General features: G+C 42.5%; 1 protein-coding gene across 9 annotated transcripts in view; it reads left to right on the top strand.

Annotated features, from left to right (window-relative positions):
- The window catches only part of ERGIC2 (ERGIC and golgi 2), a 257,255-nt gene that overhangs the window by 205,813 nt on the left and 32,186 nt on the right, over positions 1 to 19,256 (top strand). For all 9 annotated transcript variants that reach the window (XR_004540135.1, XR_004540136.1, XM_033952283.1 and 6 more), the window contains one exon: positions 17,745 to 17,824. Coding sequence is in view for 7 of the 9 variants with exons in the window: in XM_033952283.1 (XP_033808174.1) it covers positions 17,745 to 17,824 (80 nt within the window). In the remaining 2 variants the exon portion in view is untranslated. The remainder of the gene's footprint in view (positions 1 to 17,744; positions 17,825 to 19,256) is intronic.

Below are 19,256 nucleotides of genomic sequence, written 5' to 3'. Positions count from 1 at the left end.
AGGGTCCATCCTGTGGTAGAGCCCTTACAAACTGCTTCATCAGGCCCAATTTGATGTGTAGTGGTGGAAGCAGGCCATTTTGGGAGTCTACAAGCTGTTCATGCAGGATGTTTTTAGTTCCATGCACAAAATTTTGCTGCTTTAGCTAAACTCTCACACTTCAATGTCTTTGCTTTGCCCGACTGTCCCATTCACATAGAAAACAAGACATTTTTGTGAACCCAGCTTGTTGTCCTAATAGTATTCCTATAACTTTGAAGTCACCACAGATAAGCCATTTGTGTTCCTCATACTGGATACTTGTTAAAAGTAGCTTCATGTTCTTGAATGTTTCTTTCATTTGAACTGAATGCGCCACAGGAATGGACCCATACAAGTTCCCATTATGCAGTAAAACGCCTTTGAGGCTCCTCTTTTGATGATTCTATAAAAAGTCTCCACTGAGAAGGATCATGTTCAGTGCCATAGAAGTGCATTAACTCGTTTATGTTATTATAGTAAACCAAGGAATCGTTTTGTGAGAATAAAGGAACTAGTTCTTTTTCTCTGTTTGTACCATGAGTAATGTGTTCCCGGTTCCAGAAGATTCTTACTTTTAAGCCAGGAGCCAAGTAGTTCTGCAGATTCCTTAGGCAAATTCAAATCACGTACTAGATCATTAAGTGCACTCTGAGAGAACCATTGTGGAGTAAAGTCGTATTCAAGAACATAAGAATTGCCGCTGTTGGGTCAGACCAGTGGTCCATCGTGCCCAGCAGTCCGCTCACGCGGCAGCCCTTGGTCAAAGACCAGCGCCCTAACTGAGACTAGCCCTACCTGCGTACGTTCTGGTTCAGCAGGAACTTGTCTAACTTTGTCTTGAATCCATGGAGGGTGTTTTCCCCTATGACAGACTTCGGAAGAGTGTTCCAGTTTTCTACCACTCTCTGAGTGAAGAAGAACTTTCTTACATTCGTACGGAATCTATCCCCTTTCAATTTTAGAGAGTGCCCTCGGTTGCTTTGGTGCACCATAATAAAGGAAGATGATGCCTCTTTTTGTTTGTTAGTACAATCTTCCATTCTGAGTATTCTTGATTATTGCAACATCATATATCTAGGCACCTTTAAGAAAATTATCAGAAAATTGAGGATGGTTCAGAATACGGCGGTCCATCTCATTTTTGGCTTGAAGAAATGGGAACATGTTACCCCTTTCTATCAAAAGTTACACTGGTTGCCATTGGAATCCAGAGTTCTGTTCAAGTTCTCATGCATATGCTACAAAACAGTATTTGGTATGTCACCGGGTTATCTCAACCCCCACTTCACTTTGAGTTATAACAATAAGAGCTCTCGAAGAATACATTTGTTTGCTTTTTCCCCCATTAAAGTGATGTCATTATAAAAGGTTCTTTGAAAGAACTTTTTCTTTCCAGGCGGCCAAACTAAATTCATGGCTCACCAAAATTGTGCTTGATGCTTCTTATCTTGATTTTAGAAAATAGATTAAAACTCAATTATTTAACAGGCTGAGTTCTTAATATATTTTATTATTATAATCTTTTATTCTTTTAAGATTGTTGTACCCTCCTTTTATGGCATGTATGTATTTTTCTTATATTATATGCATATAACTTGTTGGTTTTAATGATTTTAATTGTTTGTATTTCAATTAATTGTTGTGAACCACCTAGAACTTCCTGGGTATGGCGGTATACAAAATAAAATTATTATTATTATTATCCCTACCTTGGAGAGGGTGAACAACCTGTCCTTATCTACTAAGTCTATTCTCTTCAGTACCTTGAATGTTTCGATCATGTCCCCTCTCAATCTCCTCTGTTCGAGGGAGAAAAGGCCCAGTTTCTCTAATCTTTCACTATATAGCAACTCCTCCATCCCCTTAACCATTTTAGACGCCCTTCTCTGGACCCTTTCAAGTAGCATCATGTCCTTCATGTACAGTGACCAGTCCTGGACGCAGTACTACAAGTGAGGGCACACCATGGCCCGGTACAGTGGCATGATAACCTTCTCCGATTTGTTCGTGATCCCCTTTTTTATCATTCCTAGCATTCTGTTCGCCCTTTTTGCCGCCGCTGCCACACATTGCGTGGACCGCTTCATCGACTTGTCGATTATAATTCCCAAATCTCTTTCCTGGGAGGTCTCTCCAAGTACCGCCCCAAACATCCTGTATTCGTGCATGAGATTTTTGTTACCTACATGCACTTTACACTTATCCATGTTAAACCTCATCTGCCATGTTGATCTTCGCAATCCCCCTGTATCTTCACTATTCTGAATAACTCTGTATCGTCCGCAAATTTAATCACCTCACTCGTTGTACCAATGTCTAGATCATTTATAAAGATGTTGAAGAGCACGAGTCCAAGCACCGAGCCCTGCGGCACCCCACTGGTGACGCTTTTCCAGTCCGAGTATTGTCCATTTACCCCCACTCTCTGTTTCCTATAATCCAGCCAGTTTTTAATCCACGTGAGCAGACATCATCAGTATCATCTTTGGTAATTACGTCAAGTTCACTTTCAACATCATCTTCTGCCAGGTTCTCTAAAACCAATTGTGTATGGGGAAAACCAGAGAACTGGTACTCTACTAGAAAGAGTGATTAAAGGGAAACATACTCAAAAAGTGTACTAATAGTATTCATACTTCTGGAACAAACACACTTAGAATTCAAAGATATGCTCAGAGACACGAAGGCAAAAACAAGGAGCCACAGCCCCAAGAGAAAATTGCCTCACCACCCAATCATTGCATATTATAGATTCCAGTGAAAAACAAAGTTCATTGCTGCAAACTAGCACAGAAATAATTTTTTTATACTTTAAGAACAAGAACATAAGCAATGCCTCTGCTGGGTCACACCTGAGGTCCATCACACACGCGGCAGCCCAACAGGTCCAGGACCTGTGCAGTAATCCTCTATCTATACCCCTCTATCCCCTTTTTCAGCAGGAAATTGTCCAATCCTTTCTTGAACCCCAGTACCGTGGTCTGCCCTATTACGCTCTCTGGAAGCGAATTCCAGGTGCACCACACGTTGGTAAAGAAGAACCTCCTAGCATTCGTTTTGAATCTGTCCCCTTTCAACTTTTCCGAGTGCCCTCTTGTTCTTTTATTTTTTGAAAGTTTGAAGAATCTGTCCCTCTCCACTCTCTCCCTTCATGATCTTGTAAGTCTCTATCATATCCCCTCTAAGTCTCCTCTTCTCCAGGGAAAAGAGTCCCAGTTTCTCCAGTCTCTCAGCGTATGAAAGGTTTTCCATACCTTTTATCAGACGTGTTGCTCTCCTCTGAACCCTCTCAAGTAACGCCATATCCTTCTTAAGGTATGGCGACCAATATTGGACGCAGTACTCTAGATGCGGACGCACCATCGCCCGATACAACAGCAGGATAACTTCTTTCATTCTGGTAGTAATACCCTTCTTGATTATACCTAGTATTCTATTTGCTCTCTTAGCGGCCGCTGCGCACTGGAGAGAAGAAGATGGGTGCCAGACCAATTGGGGGGGGGGGGGGTGAAGGGAGAGGCACAGTAACAGAGCAAATGAAAGACGCAGAGAGAAGACACACAGTGGATGGAAGGAATTGAATGAGAAGATGAGGAAAGCAGAAACCAGACAACAAAGGTAGAAAAAAAAAATTATATTTATTTTCTTTTTTGCTTTAGGATAAAGTAGTATATTAGATGTGTTGATAAAAATTTATAAACAAAGCCCTGCCAGCTGAACATCTCTTTCTCTAGTTCAGCAGCCAGAACTTTGATTTATAAGGAAGGAATAAGCTAAATATTGCAGTACTGAGGCTTATATGGATGCTGCAGGGACAGTGACGGGGCAGTGAATGGGATGGCAGTGACGTGACGGGGCGGTGAAGGGGTTGGCGGTGACGGTGACGGGGCGGTGAAGGGAATGGCGGTGAAGGGGTCGGTGGGCCGGGGACAGGGCAGTGATGGGGACTGATTTTTTCCCCATGTCATTCTCTACCTGCGAGCTCGGTCCCCAAACAATCTCGCTTCTGTGTTCCTATTTTCCCCATTTCTAATATCTCCCCTATGTATCTGGCATTGCCGCCCCCCCCCCCCCCGTGTTCATATACCATCCCATGGCATGTATGTCCCCTTTATGTCTCTGTCCCTATGCCCCCATGCACATAATTTCCCCTCTGTTCTGTTACCTTCCTGTGTCCAGATTTCCCCTCTCTTCCTCTTCCACACCAATGTGTCTCTTCTCTTCAACCCTATCCAGCTTCTTTCCCTCTTTCTTCCCCCCCCCCGTTCTAGCATCTGGCTCGCCTGCCTGTCCTCCCCTTTCTTTCCTGCTGTGGGTTTCTTTCTCTCCCTCTTCATCCCCTTGGCCCAGAATCTCTTTCCCTTTCACTCCCTCCTTCCTAGTGTGAGCCGGGAAACACGCGCGATCATGCAGTCCAGCAGCCCCCTCCCGCCCGATTGCAGCGTTCCGTCAGCTCCCTCCCTCCACCTCACCTTAGATGCCGAGTTTGCCGGCTTTCTTTTTCGCCCAGCCGCACGCTTTCAAAAAGCCGCTCAGTTGTTCAATCTTCTGCTCTGATACAACCGGAAACAGGAAGTTGCAGCAGAGGAGAAGATTGAACAATTCGAGCAGCTGCGCGTGCGCGGTTTTTTGAAAGTGTGCAGCTGGGCGAAAAAGAAAGCCGGCAAAGTCTGCATCTAAGGTGAGAGGGAGGGAGATGGCGGAATGCTGCGGGCGGGTGGGGGCTGCTGGACCGCGCGATCCTTGATTGCCTCACTGCGGAGACAAGACCATTCACCGCTCCAAGGGGCTGTGAATGGCCTTGTCCCCGTCCCCGCAGTGACCACTATTTTTTCTTTCCCCATTTCGGCAGGTTACCCGCAGCTACTCGTGGCTAGCCACGGATAACAACCACCATGTCATTATCTAGTATCCATGATGCTCATACTAGCATTGTTGCAATTAGCACAAAATGTTATGCTGGACTGCCAAAAATTAGCACTCTTGACCCATTATTCTCAATTTTACAAGCAGTTAAAAATGATACTTTATTCATCACTGTACACAATGCTGCCAACATCCAGCCAGACAAGTGAATCTAGCTCAATGACTATTGCAGTTAGGAATCTAAAATCTTGAGAAAAAATTTTCTTAGTACCCTTACTTTTTTATGTGGAAATTTTGAATAAAATCTGAAACATAGTGGTGGGGACCCATAGCATGGAATGACCCAGATATAAACTCCCTCAAGAGATTGTCAAGGTTATAGCCATACCTAGAGAATGGCACAGGGACAAATTTTTCCCCATCCCCACGGGATCTCGTTTTCCTGTCCCAACAAGTTCTTTTCCTTCAAGCTGTTGTCATCTGCACAAGCCTCAAACACTTTAAAATCGTAAGTTTTGTTGAGACTTGATTACTGCAATGCCCTTTACCTTGGAATAACAAAAGCAAGATGTAGAGCATTGCAGGTCATACAAAATGCAGCAGCAAGATTGATAATGGGTTTGTTTAAATATGATCATATTTTGCCACATCTCCAAAAATTGCTTTGGTTACCAATCGCCTTCAGAGTACAGTATAAAGCAGTAATGATTTGTCATCAATTCTTGTATGGAAACATTCCAGAATTGTTTAAAAATAATATACTTAGTTATACACCATAAAGATCATAGCGTTCTGAGAATTTGGCTTTACTGAAGACGACTGAATCCAAGGCTTGTTGAGACTGGTAAAATGACTTTGTTGCACAGGAGTTAAGATATGGGACTCTCTGGTGGGTCAGATACGGAATTGTCGTGAAAGGGGGGTATGTTTAGAAAATTATTTAAGATGCAATTATTTGTAGATGCCTTTCTCTAGAAATAATTTTCTTCTCTGATAGAGCTGATGAGCTACTCATGATCTTTATTATATAAAATAATATTATTTTGTAGCCATGATTTTTAAGGTTTATTTGTATGTTTATTTTATCATGTTTTTGTTTTAAAACTATGTATGTAAATTATGTAAACCGTTTAATAGTAAATGGTATAGAAATTTTTTAAATAAATAAGTGTTCAAGGCCTGTGCTCTTCAACATATTTATAAATGACCTAGAAATTGGCACGATGAGTGAGGTGATTAAATTTGTGGACAATGCGAGGTTATTCAGAATGGTGAGAACACAGGGGTTTGCGAAGACCTACAACGAGACATAAACACGCTTAGGGACTGCCGCGAAATGGCAAATGAGATTCAACATGGATGGGTGCAAGGTGATGCATATCAGTAACAAAAATCATATGCACAAATACAGGATGTCCAGTGCTATACTTGGAGAGAGCCCCCAGGAAAGAGACTTGAGAGTACTTGTAGACAAGTCAATGAAATCGTCCGTGCAATGTGCAGTGGTGGCGAAGAGGGCAAACAGAATGCTGGGAATGATTAAGAAGGGGATCACAAACAGATCTGAAAAGGTTATCATTCCGTTGTACTGGGCCATAGTACGCCCTCACCTGGAATGCTGCATCCAACACTGGTCATCGTACATGAAGAAGGACATAGTGCTGCTCGAAAGGGTCCAGAGAAGAGCAACAAAAATGGTTGAGGGGCTGGAGGAGTTGTCGTGCAATGAGAGGCTAGAGAAACTGGGCCTCTTCTCCCTTGAAAAGAGGAGACTAAGAGGGGACATGATCGAAGCATTCAAGATATTGAAGGGAATTGACTTAGTAGAAAAGAGAGATTGTTCACCCTCTCCAAGGTGACGAGAACAAGAGGGAACTCGCTAAAACGTAAGGAAGTTCTTCTTCACCCAGAGAGTGGTAGAAATCTGGAACAGTCTTCCAGAGCATGTTATAGGGGAAAGCACCCTTCAAGGATTCAAGAAAAGGTTGGATAAGTTCCTGCTGGAACAGAACATAAACAGGCAGGACTGGACTCAAATGGGCACTGGTCTATGACCTGGGAGCCATCACATGAGTGGATTGCTAGGCACGATGGACCACTGGTCTGACCCAGCAGCGGCAAATCTTATGTTCTTTTGCTTGTGCAGTTAAAACAGAGTTTACCGGAATGGGGCAGGGACAACGACAAAACTTGAGGGGAAGGGACAGGGAAATTGAGTTCTTGCGGGGATGGGGACAAATTTGTCCCCATTTCATTCTCTAGCCATACCCGCACCCGCTTCCCCAAAGTAAGTATCTTAAGAAAAAGCCATACTTCATAAGAAAGATATGTATAAAGCAAAGGCTTCTACTGTGTAAAAAAAATTAAATAAGGAGGGAAGTGATATAATTTTACCCACAGAGTTACCAAATGTCCAGTATTCTCAGATCTGGATAGGCAAGATCAAAAGTAAGTAAAAATTGGTGTTCCAAAAGCTGCAGTCCTAAACTATATTAACCATGTGAATAGTACCAAATGTTAAAAAAAAAAAATCAAAGCAGGTGCTGCTGTGGTAATGTAACCATGCCCAAAAGTTTCAAGTTTATTTAAAATTTCTTATACCGCCTAATCAAACCTTCTAGGCGGTATACAAAAATGTTAAAACCGTCTATTAACTAAAATACAGTTTTAAAACACAACAACACTAGGGAAAATACTAACTTTAAAAGACAAAAAAAAAAAAAAAATTTACAAACAGAGGAAAGAGGGAAAGAAGGGCTAGAACTACAATATGTAAAGAAAAAGAAATCATGTAAGGGAAAAAAACAATAGGGAGGGGAGCAGGTATTAAGTCCAGAGGGTTTTCTCTGGATAAGTGAAATCAAAACTTTGAATAGTTAGTTGTCCAGAATATGAATCCTAGTCCTTATTAACCATCCAAGTAACTCCAAACATGATCTACTAGCAACAGATCTGTATTTCCATGGCTTCTAGAGTGGAAAAGAATGTCAAATCATACAAAAGACTGGCTAAACATCTTCTACAGCTGTGTTCCACAGATTGTAATGAGATAATAGGGGAAAGTCATGTAGCATATGAATCTTCTGGAGACCGCACCTTCAAAAAGATATAAAAAGGTAGAGTCAGTCCAGAAGAAGGCTATTAAAATGGTGTGTGGTCTTCGTCATAAGGCATATGGGGACATACTTAAAGATCTCAATATGTAGACTTTGGAGGAAAAGCGGGAGGGGGAGATGTGATAGAGATGTTGAAATGAACATAAGAACAAAAGAATTGCCGCTGCTGGGTCAGACCAGTGGTCCATCATGCCCAGCAGTCCGCTCACGTGGCAGCCCTTAGGTCAAAGACCAGTGCCTTAACTGAGACTAGCCCTAGCAGCACACGTTCTTGTTCAGCAGGAACTTATCTAACTTTGTCTTGAATCCCTGGAGGGTGTTTTCCCCTATGACAGAGCGTTCCAGTTTTCTACCAATCTATTCTTGAAAAAGAGTTATGGACCTGTGAACAAAAGGAAAATTCCCGATCATTAAAATGAAGTATACGCCATATATCTATTAAATTACAAGATTGTGCTAAATTATCTAACCCTAGTGACTTCATAATTTTACTTGGTTTTTTATCCATTAATGGATCCATTACAGCATTGAAATCTCCAGCCACTATTAAATTAGAAGTAGCCAGTGGGAGATTGTTGTAGATTCTTAAAAAATTCCATTTGATTCGTATTTGGAGCATACACATTGAACAGTTCCAGGGTAGTATTTCCAATGTTCATTTTTACATGTACCCATCTACCCAAAGGATCCAAATCAATCAGCTGAAAATTAGTTATACATTTTTTATTTGTTAATATGGCAACTCCAGCTTTCTTGCCAACTGCAGGGGCAAAAATTTTTTGGTGAACCCAACCCCCTTCCAGTTTTCTTGATTCCATCATTGATAAGACCTCGGCGGTTTTGCTTGCTTTGCTTCTTTCTACTTGCTTGTTTTGTAGGTTCGGCTGTTGCAGGGCAGGGGCTGGAGAAGGCAGGAGAGATAGCGGGGGAGGAAGCCGGAGGCAGGCAAAAAGACCCGGGGTCGCGGTGAGAGGTAGCTCCGCCCCCCCACCGCGTCACAGGTCGCATCGGCGCCCGGGCTCCCCTTTAAGTAGAAGGGAAGCCAGGGCACGAGGCAGACCTTGGCGGTTTTGCTTGCTTTGCTTCTTTCTACTTGCTTGTTTTGTAGGTTCGGCTGTTGCAGGGCAGGGGCCGGAGAAGGCAGGAGAGACAGCGGGGGAGGAAGCCGGAGGCAGGCAAAAAGACCCGGGGTCGCGGCGAGAGGTAGCTTCGCCCCCCCCCACCGCGTCACAGGTCGCATCGGCGCCCGGGCTCCCCTTTAAGTAGAGGGGAGCCAACGGCGCCCAGCCGTTCGGCGCGTGGTGAAGGCGAGTGGCAAAGGCGCTCGCCTTAGCGAGAGCGCCTTTGCGAAGGAAGCCTTGTGAAGGAGCCCAGGCAGCCCAGCAACAAATCCAATCCAACTTCTAACTTCTAACCTCAATAACTTCTAACTTAAAAAAAAAATAAAAAAAATTCTATTCTCCCTTATCACTCTTTCTCTCTCTCTACTTTTTCAGACAACTGCAAGCCAGGCACCACTCCCAAATCACCGAGGCCACAGGAATGGAGGCTACAGGAACCCAGGGGAGCTACCCAGTTTTCTGCATCGAGTGTCATATGTATGACTACCTCCCCTCCGGGAGGCAGGCATACATATGCAATCGATGTCAGGAACTGGATAGCCTGAAGAAGGAGGTCGGGAGACTGCAGGTTCGAGTACAAGAACTGGAGGGACTGTGCACCATGGAAGAACAGTGTTGGACAACCATGGACACCGCCAGAGAGAGCCACATCGCAGAACAAGTTAGGGAGCTCGAGAAATTCATTGAGGAGGCCTGCAGGATGGTGGTGGCACAGGACTACCAACACACCAGGAGAGAACCGACAGTTGGACGACAGGAACCACCAGACACCATGGAACTAGGACCTTGCGGAGGACCTGGGCAGGCAGAGGAGGAGGAGATCCATCAGAGCCAGGAGGAGGAGATCCATCAGAGCCAGGAGGAAGGACTAGCGGAATGCGCAGATGACACAGACCTGAGACCAGGGGCGGAGACACAGCAGAGCCCAGAGGACGGACAAATGGACTGCACATATGACACAGATCTGAGACCAGAGAGACAGTTGAAGAAGGGGAGATCGGCTATCGTGGTAGGGGACTCAATCCTGAGAGGAGTAGATAGTCATATAGACGGAGGGAGAGAGGACAGACTGGTAACATGTCTCCTGGGGGCAAGAACAAAGGACATCATCAACAATATCGAGAGGATCCTGGAGGGAGCCGAGACGGAGGACACAGCAGTAGTGATCCACATCGGAACCAACGACATCAGCAGGAGAAACTTCAACAGGACTACACTAACTGACCAGTTCAGGACCCTGGGGAGGAAACTGAGACTAAGGACAAGGAATATAGCCTTCTCAGAGATCCTGCCAGTACCGAGAGCGGACACAAAGAGACAGAGCGAACTATGATCAATTAACGTTTGGCTGAGGAGATGGTGCGAGGAGGAGGGTTTCCACTTTGTTAGGAACTGGACTACTTTCTTGGGGAAGAACAAGCTCTACAGAAGAGATGGATTGCACCTTAGCACAGCTGGGACGAGGATGCTGGCACGCAACGTCCAGAACGTCATAGACTTGGCTTTAAACTGAGGAGAAAGGGAAAGCCGATAGTCGACCTGACCTCGACACATCGGACATCAGTACCTGACAAGGATACTGAACTGGGACATTGTAAAGGAGGACTCGGGACTGAGTGTGTATGTGTTGAAAAAGGACCTAAGGACGCATTGCAGGGATCGAGGGCACAAATGGACCTGGTAAGCGGCACCAAAACAGAACAACAGGAGCCAGAGGGGCAAAGACATTGTGAAAAAGAGCCCAGGACTGAGTGGGAATTAGGAGAGCAGGAGGTGCAGGGGAAACAGGCAGAGGACGTCACACACACACAACAGGAGGAGGACGAAGCTCAGGGGCTGGCAAACCATGAGGAAAACTGCAGGAGTACCAAAGCACAAGGGAAACAAAAAGAGAGGACTAAAAACTGGGTCTTAAACTGCCTATACACAAATGCTAGGAGCCTGAGGGCCATAATGGGAGAACTGGAAATCACTGCCAGCAATAAGGACCTAGACATAATTGGAGTCACAGAAACGTGGTGGACCGAGGACAATCAATGGGATGTGGCCATACCAGGGTACAAACTATACAGGAGAGACAGGACACATAAAAAGGGTGGAGGAATAGCGCTTTACATAAAAGACTCCATACCATCAACCAGGATGGAAACAACAGTACGGGCGGATGGCTTGGAATCACTATGGGTTAAGCTACAGGGAGGAGCAGGAGCAGACATTAAATTGGGTCTGTACTACTGCCCACCTGGACAACCGGAAGAAATCGACCAGGAGCTGGAGGCTGAACTGAGGCAGGTATGCAGAAGCAGAAATGTGGTGGTGATGGGGGACTTCAATCATCCTGGGATAGACTGGAGTATTGGGCACTCAAACTGCGCAAGAGAGACCAAATTCATAGAGGTCACGAGGGACTGTTTCATGGAGCAACTGGTCACGGAACCAACACGGGGCGATGCCACTCTTGACCTAATTTTCAACGGACTAGGGGGGCCAGCAAAGGAGGTGGCGGTATTACCCCCGCTAGGTAACAGCGATCACAACACGATCCAGTGCAGGCTTGAATTTGGATCATCAAAGGGGAAAAGAACCACAACGACGGCACTCAACTTCAAAAAAGGAAATTATGATGCCATGAGGAAAATAGTGGTAAAGAAACTCAAAGGCAACATAGGGAAGACGGAATCCGTAGAAAAAGCCTGGACCTTACTCAAGGAGACTGTGCACGAAGCGCAAAACATATGCATCCCCAAGTTCAGAAAAGGGTGCAAAAAAAATAGAACAAAAAACCCAGTGTGGATAACAAATGCAGTGAAGAAGGCGATAAGCGACAAGAAAGCATCGTTCAGAAAATGGAAAAAAGACCAAACAGAGGAGAACCAAAAAGTGCACAAAGAACACCAAAAGGAGTGTCACCGAGTGGTTAGAAAAGCAAAAAAAGAATACGAAGAGAGACTGGCAGAGGAAGCAACAAACTTCAAGTCGTTCTTCAGATACGTAAAGGGGAAGCAACCGGCGAGAGAAGAAGTGGGACCATTGGACGATGGAGACAGAAAGGGAGTAGTAAAAGAAGAGAAAGTGATAGCTGACAGGTTAAATGAGTTCTTCACGTCAGTCTTCACGATGGAGAATATAACCAACATTCCGGAACCCGAGGAGATCGTAATAGGAGACCAAGACAATAAGCTGGTAGATTTAGAGGTGAGCCAAGAGGATGTACTCAAGCAGATTGACAGACTAAAGAGCGACAAATCGCCAGGTCCGGACGGCATTCACCCAAGGGTACTCAAGGAACTAAAAGATGAAATAGCGGAGCCACTTCGACAGATATGCAACCTATCCTTAAAAACCGGAGAGATCCCGGAGGATTGGAAAATAGCAAATATCACGCCCATCTTCAAGAAGGGCGCAAGGGGGGACCCGGGAAACTACAGGCCGGTGAGCCTGACCTCAGTCCCGGGAAAGATGATGGAGGCACTGATTAAAGACAGCATCTGTGAGCACATCGAAAAAAATGGGCAACTAAAACCGAGTCAACATGGCTTCTGTAAGGGTAGGTCATGCCTCACAAACTTATTGTACTTCTTTGAGGGAGTAAACAGCCATGTGGATAAAGGGGAATCTATAGACATCATTTACCTTGACTTCCAAAAAGCCTTCGACAAGGTGCCACACGAGAGACTGCTTAAAAAGATATGGAACCACGGGGTACAAGGGGAGGTCCATCGATGGATCAAAAACTGGCTGGCAAATAGGAAGCAGAGGGTTGGCGTGAAGGGCCACTACTCAGACTGGAAAGGGGTCACGAGCGGAGTTTCGCAGGGGTCGGTGCTGGGACCGCTCCTGTTCAATATCTACATAAACGACCTAGAGGCGGGAACCAAGTGTGAAGTCATTAAATTTGCAGATGACACCAAACTATACAGCAGGGCCCAAACCAGGGAAGACTGCGAAGATCTCCAAAAGGATCTAACGCAGCTGGAAAAGTGGGCCGAAAAATGGCAGATGAGCTTCAACATGGAGAAATGCAAGGTCATGCACGTGGGGAAAAAGAACCCGATGTTCACATACAAAATGGGGGGAACACCACTAGGGGTCAGTAACCTGGAGAGAGACCTGGGAGTGATGGTAGACGCATCACTGAAGGCATCGGCGCAATGCGCCACAGCCTCTAGGAAAGCAAACAGAATGTTGGGTATCATTAAGAAGGGTATTACGACCAGGACGAAGGAAGTCATCATGCCGTTGTATCATGCAATGGTACAGCCGCATCTGGAGTACTGTGTCCAGTACTGGTCACCGTACCTCAAGAAAGACATGGCGGTACTTGAGGGAGTACAAAGAAGAGCAACTAAACTGATAAAGGGAATGGAAAATCTCCCATATACTGACAGATTGAAGCAGTTGGGACTTTTCTCCCTGGAGAAGCGAAGACTTAGAGGAGACATGATAGAAACCTTCAAGATCCTGAAGGGCATAGAAAAAGTAGACAGGGACAGATTTTTCAAATTAAGGGGCACCACGAGCACAAGGGGGCACTCGGAGAAATTGAAAGGGGACAGGTTTAGAACAAACGCTAGGAAGTTCTTTTTCACTCAGAGGGTGGTGGATACATGGAACGCGCTTCCAGAGGCTGTTGTAGACAAGAAAACCTTAAATGGTTTCAAAGAAGGTTTGGATAGATTCCTAGAAGAAAAAGGGATTGAGGGGTATAGATAGGTATAGACCATTGCTCAGGCAATGGGCCTGATGGGCCGCCGCGGGAGCGGACCGCTGGGCAGGATGGACCTATGGTCTGCCTCAGCGGAGGCAACTTCTTATGTTCTTATGTTCTTAAGTGCGTCTCCTGAATAAAATACAAATCAGCATTTTGCTGTTTTAGGAAAGCTAACATCTTTTTCCTTTTTATTTGATGGGTAAGGTCATTGACATTCAATGAAAATACTTAAATTGATTTAATTTAATATGATTAGACACCATTACACAGATAATTAATATTCTAAAACATATTTCCATTAATTCCCCTTTTTTCCAATAAGTCAATAAAACACCATTTCCCTACCCCTTTATCCCTTTTCTCTCTCCCCCTTTATATATTGACTGCTTGGAAGTGTTTATGTGAAGCTAAACCCCCAAAGCTCCCCCACAAAACCTTATCTAAAAGAATTCCTACTTTTAATGACATATTAAACAAAATCACAACTTAAAATTGATTGTAAAAAAAATAAAAATAAATATAACTACACAATATCTGATTAAACCTACAAATTAATTATTCTTCATACCCTTATATCCCCTTACTAATTGTTAAAAAAACATTAATGAGTTATTTAATTCCCTTCTATCACTATCCAAATTGTTAAAATTGTATATTTCTACCTAACCTTTATTCATTATAATTTGAAAATCTCATTTCATTTTTAATTAAATGTATCTAAAGAAAAATATTTCAATTGATATCATGAAAACTCTAACGTATAATATCATATCTAAATTTATAATTTATAATCTTAATGGAGAAAAAATTATAAGCATACAAATATAATCCATACAATATTATATTCGAGTTCATTAAAAATAATTGAACCCTAAAGCACAAAGGTTAATTATTCTCCTTATATTCTATATCTTAACTGAAATTATTTAATATTTTCAATGAATTAATGTTTTTTCTTCCAATTTCAAATTTATGTAATTTGCTATTTCTCCAAACTAACATAAATTTAAAGCCTTCATGTCTTTCAATTTACTTCCTATATTATATAAAATAAATTTATCTTAAACACATCCTATTCATTTCACTTTGTCAAATCCCATAAATAAAGAACATTTGTTCAATGACATCAAATCTATTGCTGATCCTCCTTTATATTGTAGATTTCACTTCATCTCTGATTTGAGTATTTTGTTTACGACAATGCTGGCAGTTATTACTAACGCAGCATATACTTCCTCTCAATTATCAAAGGTAATGCTAACAAATTTTATTTCAGTATGAGTTCTTTTCCCTTTAATGTCTTAGCACAGCATTGTCAGTAAATTCCTAGTCTTCTTAAAGCTGTTTTCCTTTTTTTTTTCTTCTTACCAACGCTATTTCCTTGTATTCAGTTAAAGTACCGAACAAAACCGTTCCGTTCCGTTCCTGAGATATCTTAAGTCTTACCTTTACAGTACTGTAATCCAGTTGGTAGCATTTTCTTTCTTACAAATAATATGCCTTGTAGTCAGTGAAAAAAAAATGTCAGATCAAACCATACCTTTCTTCAGGAACCGAAAAATTATTTCAGTACAGTACAGTAATATAATCTTGTCATTAGCCTTTATCCTCTTGCCGATAAATTTCCTTTTAGTAAATAAAAGCGCTGGTCAAAAACTTCCATTTTCAGCTACTGAAGATTTCCTTCGTGCTTTGTCAATACAGTGCAGTATTTAAGTCTTATCCTTTTCTTTCTTGAAATGAGATTTCCTTTTAGTCAGAAAAAGCGTTAGTCAAACCATACAATTCCTCACACAACAAAGATCAGGCATTTCTAATTGATCACCGAACACCGATCTGTTTTGTAGCAGGACTTCACAGCTAAACTTACTACATCTGTCAGAGTCCATACTATTTCCAATGTTCAGCGATTATTATTAAATCTAAATTCATTTTAAATAATATTGTCAATCAATATTTATATTCTGGTATTATATAATAGTTTATTTAATAATTTATTTTCATCTCTTCTTGTTAGTTACTTATTTTCAAATAATGCTCTGCTATCCTTTTTTTTCTGTTTCATTCACATGTTTCCCCACAAATCACATAATTATTGGTTCTTTTTGTTGGTTGAGGAAATCTATAAGTTCTTCTGGTTCTGTCTGTTGTAATTTTCATTATTGCAGGGTACATAAGACCGTACCTTGCTCCTAACTCCTTTAGTTTAGGTCTTAATTGAAGGAATTTTTTCCGTTTTTCTGCAGTGGCTTTAGCAACATCAGGAATAAAAATTAATTTTGCCCTTTTATATTGTATTTCATTATTAGCTTTAGCCAAAATTTAAAATTTCTATAGCTTGTTGGTATCTCAGTACCCTGAATATTAACGGTCTTGGAATCCCTCTTGTATTTGACTTCACAGGGATTCTATGAGCCCTCTCTATCTCTAACGGAAACCTTTGGCTTAGTGGCATTAATTTAGGTATAATTCCTTCCAGAAAAGAGATTGTATCTTTCCTCTCCAATCCTTCCGGTAAATTTAAAACTCTCAAATTGTTCCATCTAGATCTATTTTCCATATTTTCAATCCATTTTTCCATATGCTGAATTTTCTGATGATCCATTTTACACTGCATCAGGGTTTCCTCTACTTCCTCTATTCTCTTTTCCACTTGCACTGCCCGAGCATTAGCGATTTCCATTTTCTTTGCAATGTTGGCAACTTCCTCTTTTATTTCCAGCATTATAGTTTTTAGTTCTGCTATAATGCCTGCATTGTCTGAAGTCTATTCCTGCAGTAACGGCACTCTAGAGGGAGTTGTCATATCGGCTTTAATCCTCTTCACGTTGCCTCCCATAAATGCCAATTCACTTTTTGTTTGACGCATTGAAGACATTCTTGTAAGTTATCCGCTTCAATATTAGACAAGTTAACTAATCTTTTGTTCCGTAGTGCATCAACGGCTTTATGGAGGTACAGAGCTCACTGTTTAAGCTTCCACCATGTTAGGCTTCCAAGCCACGCCCCCGTCATGTTGGTTTTTTTTATTTTTAAAAAAAAATTTGATTTATAAAATTTATTATATATTCAATAATCCAAATTGAATGACAAAAATAGAATTAAAACAAACAGGCCTGACAACCTGATTCGGGGCTCTCTTTGTTCCAACATAGCTTGAAAACTTACCTGTTTGGAAAATTTCTTGTTTCATGAAGTATTTTTGGGCCCCTTTTACAAAGCTACACTGAAGACTCAATTCCTATGAGCTTTGGTGCATTTACCGCAACAGTATCGTTACTGTGGCTTTGTAAAAGGGGCACGTTTGTTGTTGTTGTATGAATTATAATTCACCGGTGTCTTCTGTGAAGCTTATGCAATATATAAATAAAATGTTATGTTATATGCAAAAAATAAATAGGAAATAACAATCAGATGTTAGCCCACAACAGAAAGACCAAAAATAAGGTAAATCAATATATGAAAAGAGGCAAAAATAGTATAATAACAGAGGCAATGGAATGAATATAGCAAGCCAATTAAGGATTAATAGGAACTGCCAAAAATATTAGCAAGCCTTCTCCATAGTTTAAAAAATCCTGAAGCTGTTTTCTTTTATATCATATTTTTCTGATATATTATTGTATTATATTTTGTGAACTGCTTTAGATGCGATTATATCTAAGGTAATTATGTTAGGAAAGAATTCAGCATAGATTTTTAAACTCCTGTTTGAATTAAAAAAAAAAAATAATAATTTTCTGGGACATATTCAGCTAGATTAGCCTACTGCACTGGAATATAGATTTTATTTTCAGATTAGTTCAGCTCAGGTGTTTTGAACATTGCTCTCATTTCTTTTAAAACATAGGTAGTAAGCGTTTACTTGTATTTTTGTCCAGTCCATTAATAACCTCTTTAACATTACAGGAATGTTGCATGGAATAGGAGAATTCATAGTGGATGTTTTCTGCTGCCGTTTTAAACTTGGGGCCTACAAACAAGCACCTGTAAGTTTACTTATCTGTTTTTCTGTAGTACTGTATATACTTGACCATAAGTCGATCTGAATAAAAGTTGAGACCCCCATTTCCCCCCCAAAAGGAGGGAAAACAGTTAACTTGAATATAAGTTGGGCGGCTTAATATTCAAGTGCCCTGCCCTTTCAGGCTCTGCATCCAGTCTAGAGAGCTGCACGGGAACGGGGACGACGGGAATCCAGCGGGACCCGCGGGTTCCCCCTTCGGGTCACGGGGATCCCGTGGGGACGCCCCTAGGGTCGCGAGGATCCCGTGGGGACACCCCCTAGGGTCACGGGGATCCCATGGGGACGCCTCCAAGGGTCGCGGGGCTCCTGCGGGGCTGGATGTACTCAGTCGCGCGGCTCTTCTTCTCCCTACCTTCTCTGCTTGCAGCACAGAGCCGAACGGAAGTCTTCCCGACGTCAGCGAATCTAAATTACCTTCTTACAGCTGCTGTAAGAAGGTAATTTAGATTCGCGGCTACAGGGCAGGGAGGATTGTCGGACCCGGGCTGTTATCGGTCGGTCGGGGAAGTGCCACAAAAGTAAGGGGACCTGGCCGGCTGTGCTGCACCCAGGGCGGTAGAGAAGGAGGGGGGAGAAGGATGCTGAAAAGCCATGGTGAAGACAGGAGGGGGGGGGAAGGACTCTGAAAGCACTTGAAGACAGAGGAGGGAGAAGGACGCTGAAAGCACATGGGGGAATACAAAGGGGTGGAGAAGGACGCTGAAAGGCCATGGGAAGGGCGGGGGGGAAGGACTCTGAAAGCACTTGTGGAAGACAGAGGGGGGAGAAGGATGCTGAAAGGCAATGGGGAAGACAGAGAGGGAGAAGGACGCTGAAAGGACATGGGGAAGATGGGGGGGAGAAGGACACTGAAAGGAAATGAGGAAGAGAGAGTAGGGAGAAGACGCTGGCAGGGAAGAAGACAGATGCCAGACTATGGGGGGAGCGGAGAGAAGAAGATGGGTGCCAGACCAATTTGGAAGGGGGAAGAAAGGGAGAGGCACAGTAACAGAGCAAATGGAAGATGCAGAAGGAAGAGAGACAGTGGATGGAAGGAATTGAATGAGAACATGAGGAAAGCAGAAACCAGGCAACAAAGGTAGGAAAATAATTCTATTTCTTTTTTTTTTTTTTTTTGCTTCAGGATAAAGTAGTATATTAGTTGTGTTGATAAAAATTTATATCAGTTCAATAGAAATAGGAACTTCTTCCTTATTTCAACTAGCAACCTGTTCAGTCAATTATTAGGCCCTCAGCGTCACCACTCAGAACTCAAACATATCACCGTTCTGAGCTTTACGTGACAAATCGTCACTGGATCTAGTTTTTCTAATTTTTCACTTTTACAAGAGCTTTATATGTTTAAATATTTATGACTTTCTTATAAATTTCAATGTAATTCAACTTCATTTTAC

The sequence above is a fragment of the Geotrypetes seraphini genome, chromosome 7, assembly GCF_902459505.1.
Source record: "Geotrypetes seraphini chromosome 7, aGeoSer1.1, whole genome shotgun sequence".
NCBI classification, from domain to species: domain Eukaryota; kingdom Metazoa; phylum Chordata; class Amphibia; order Gymnophiona; family Dermophiidae; genus Geotrypetes; species Geotrypetes seraphini.
The sequence above is the reverse complement of the archived record's forward strand: the minus strand, read 5'-3'. Positions and strand labels throughout refer to the sequence as shown.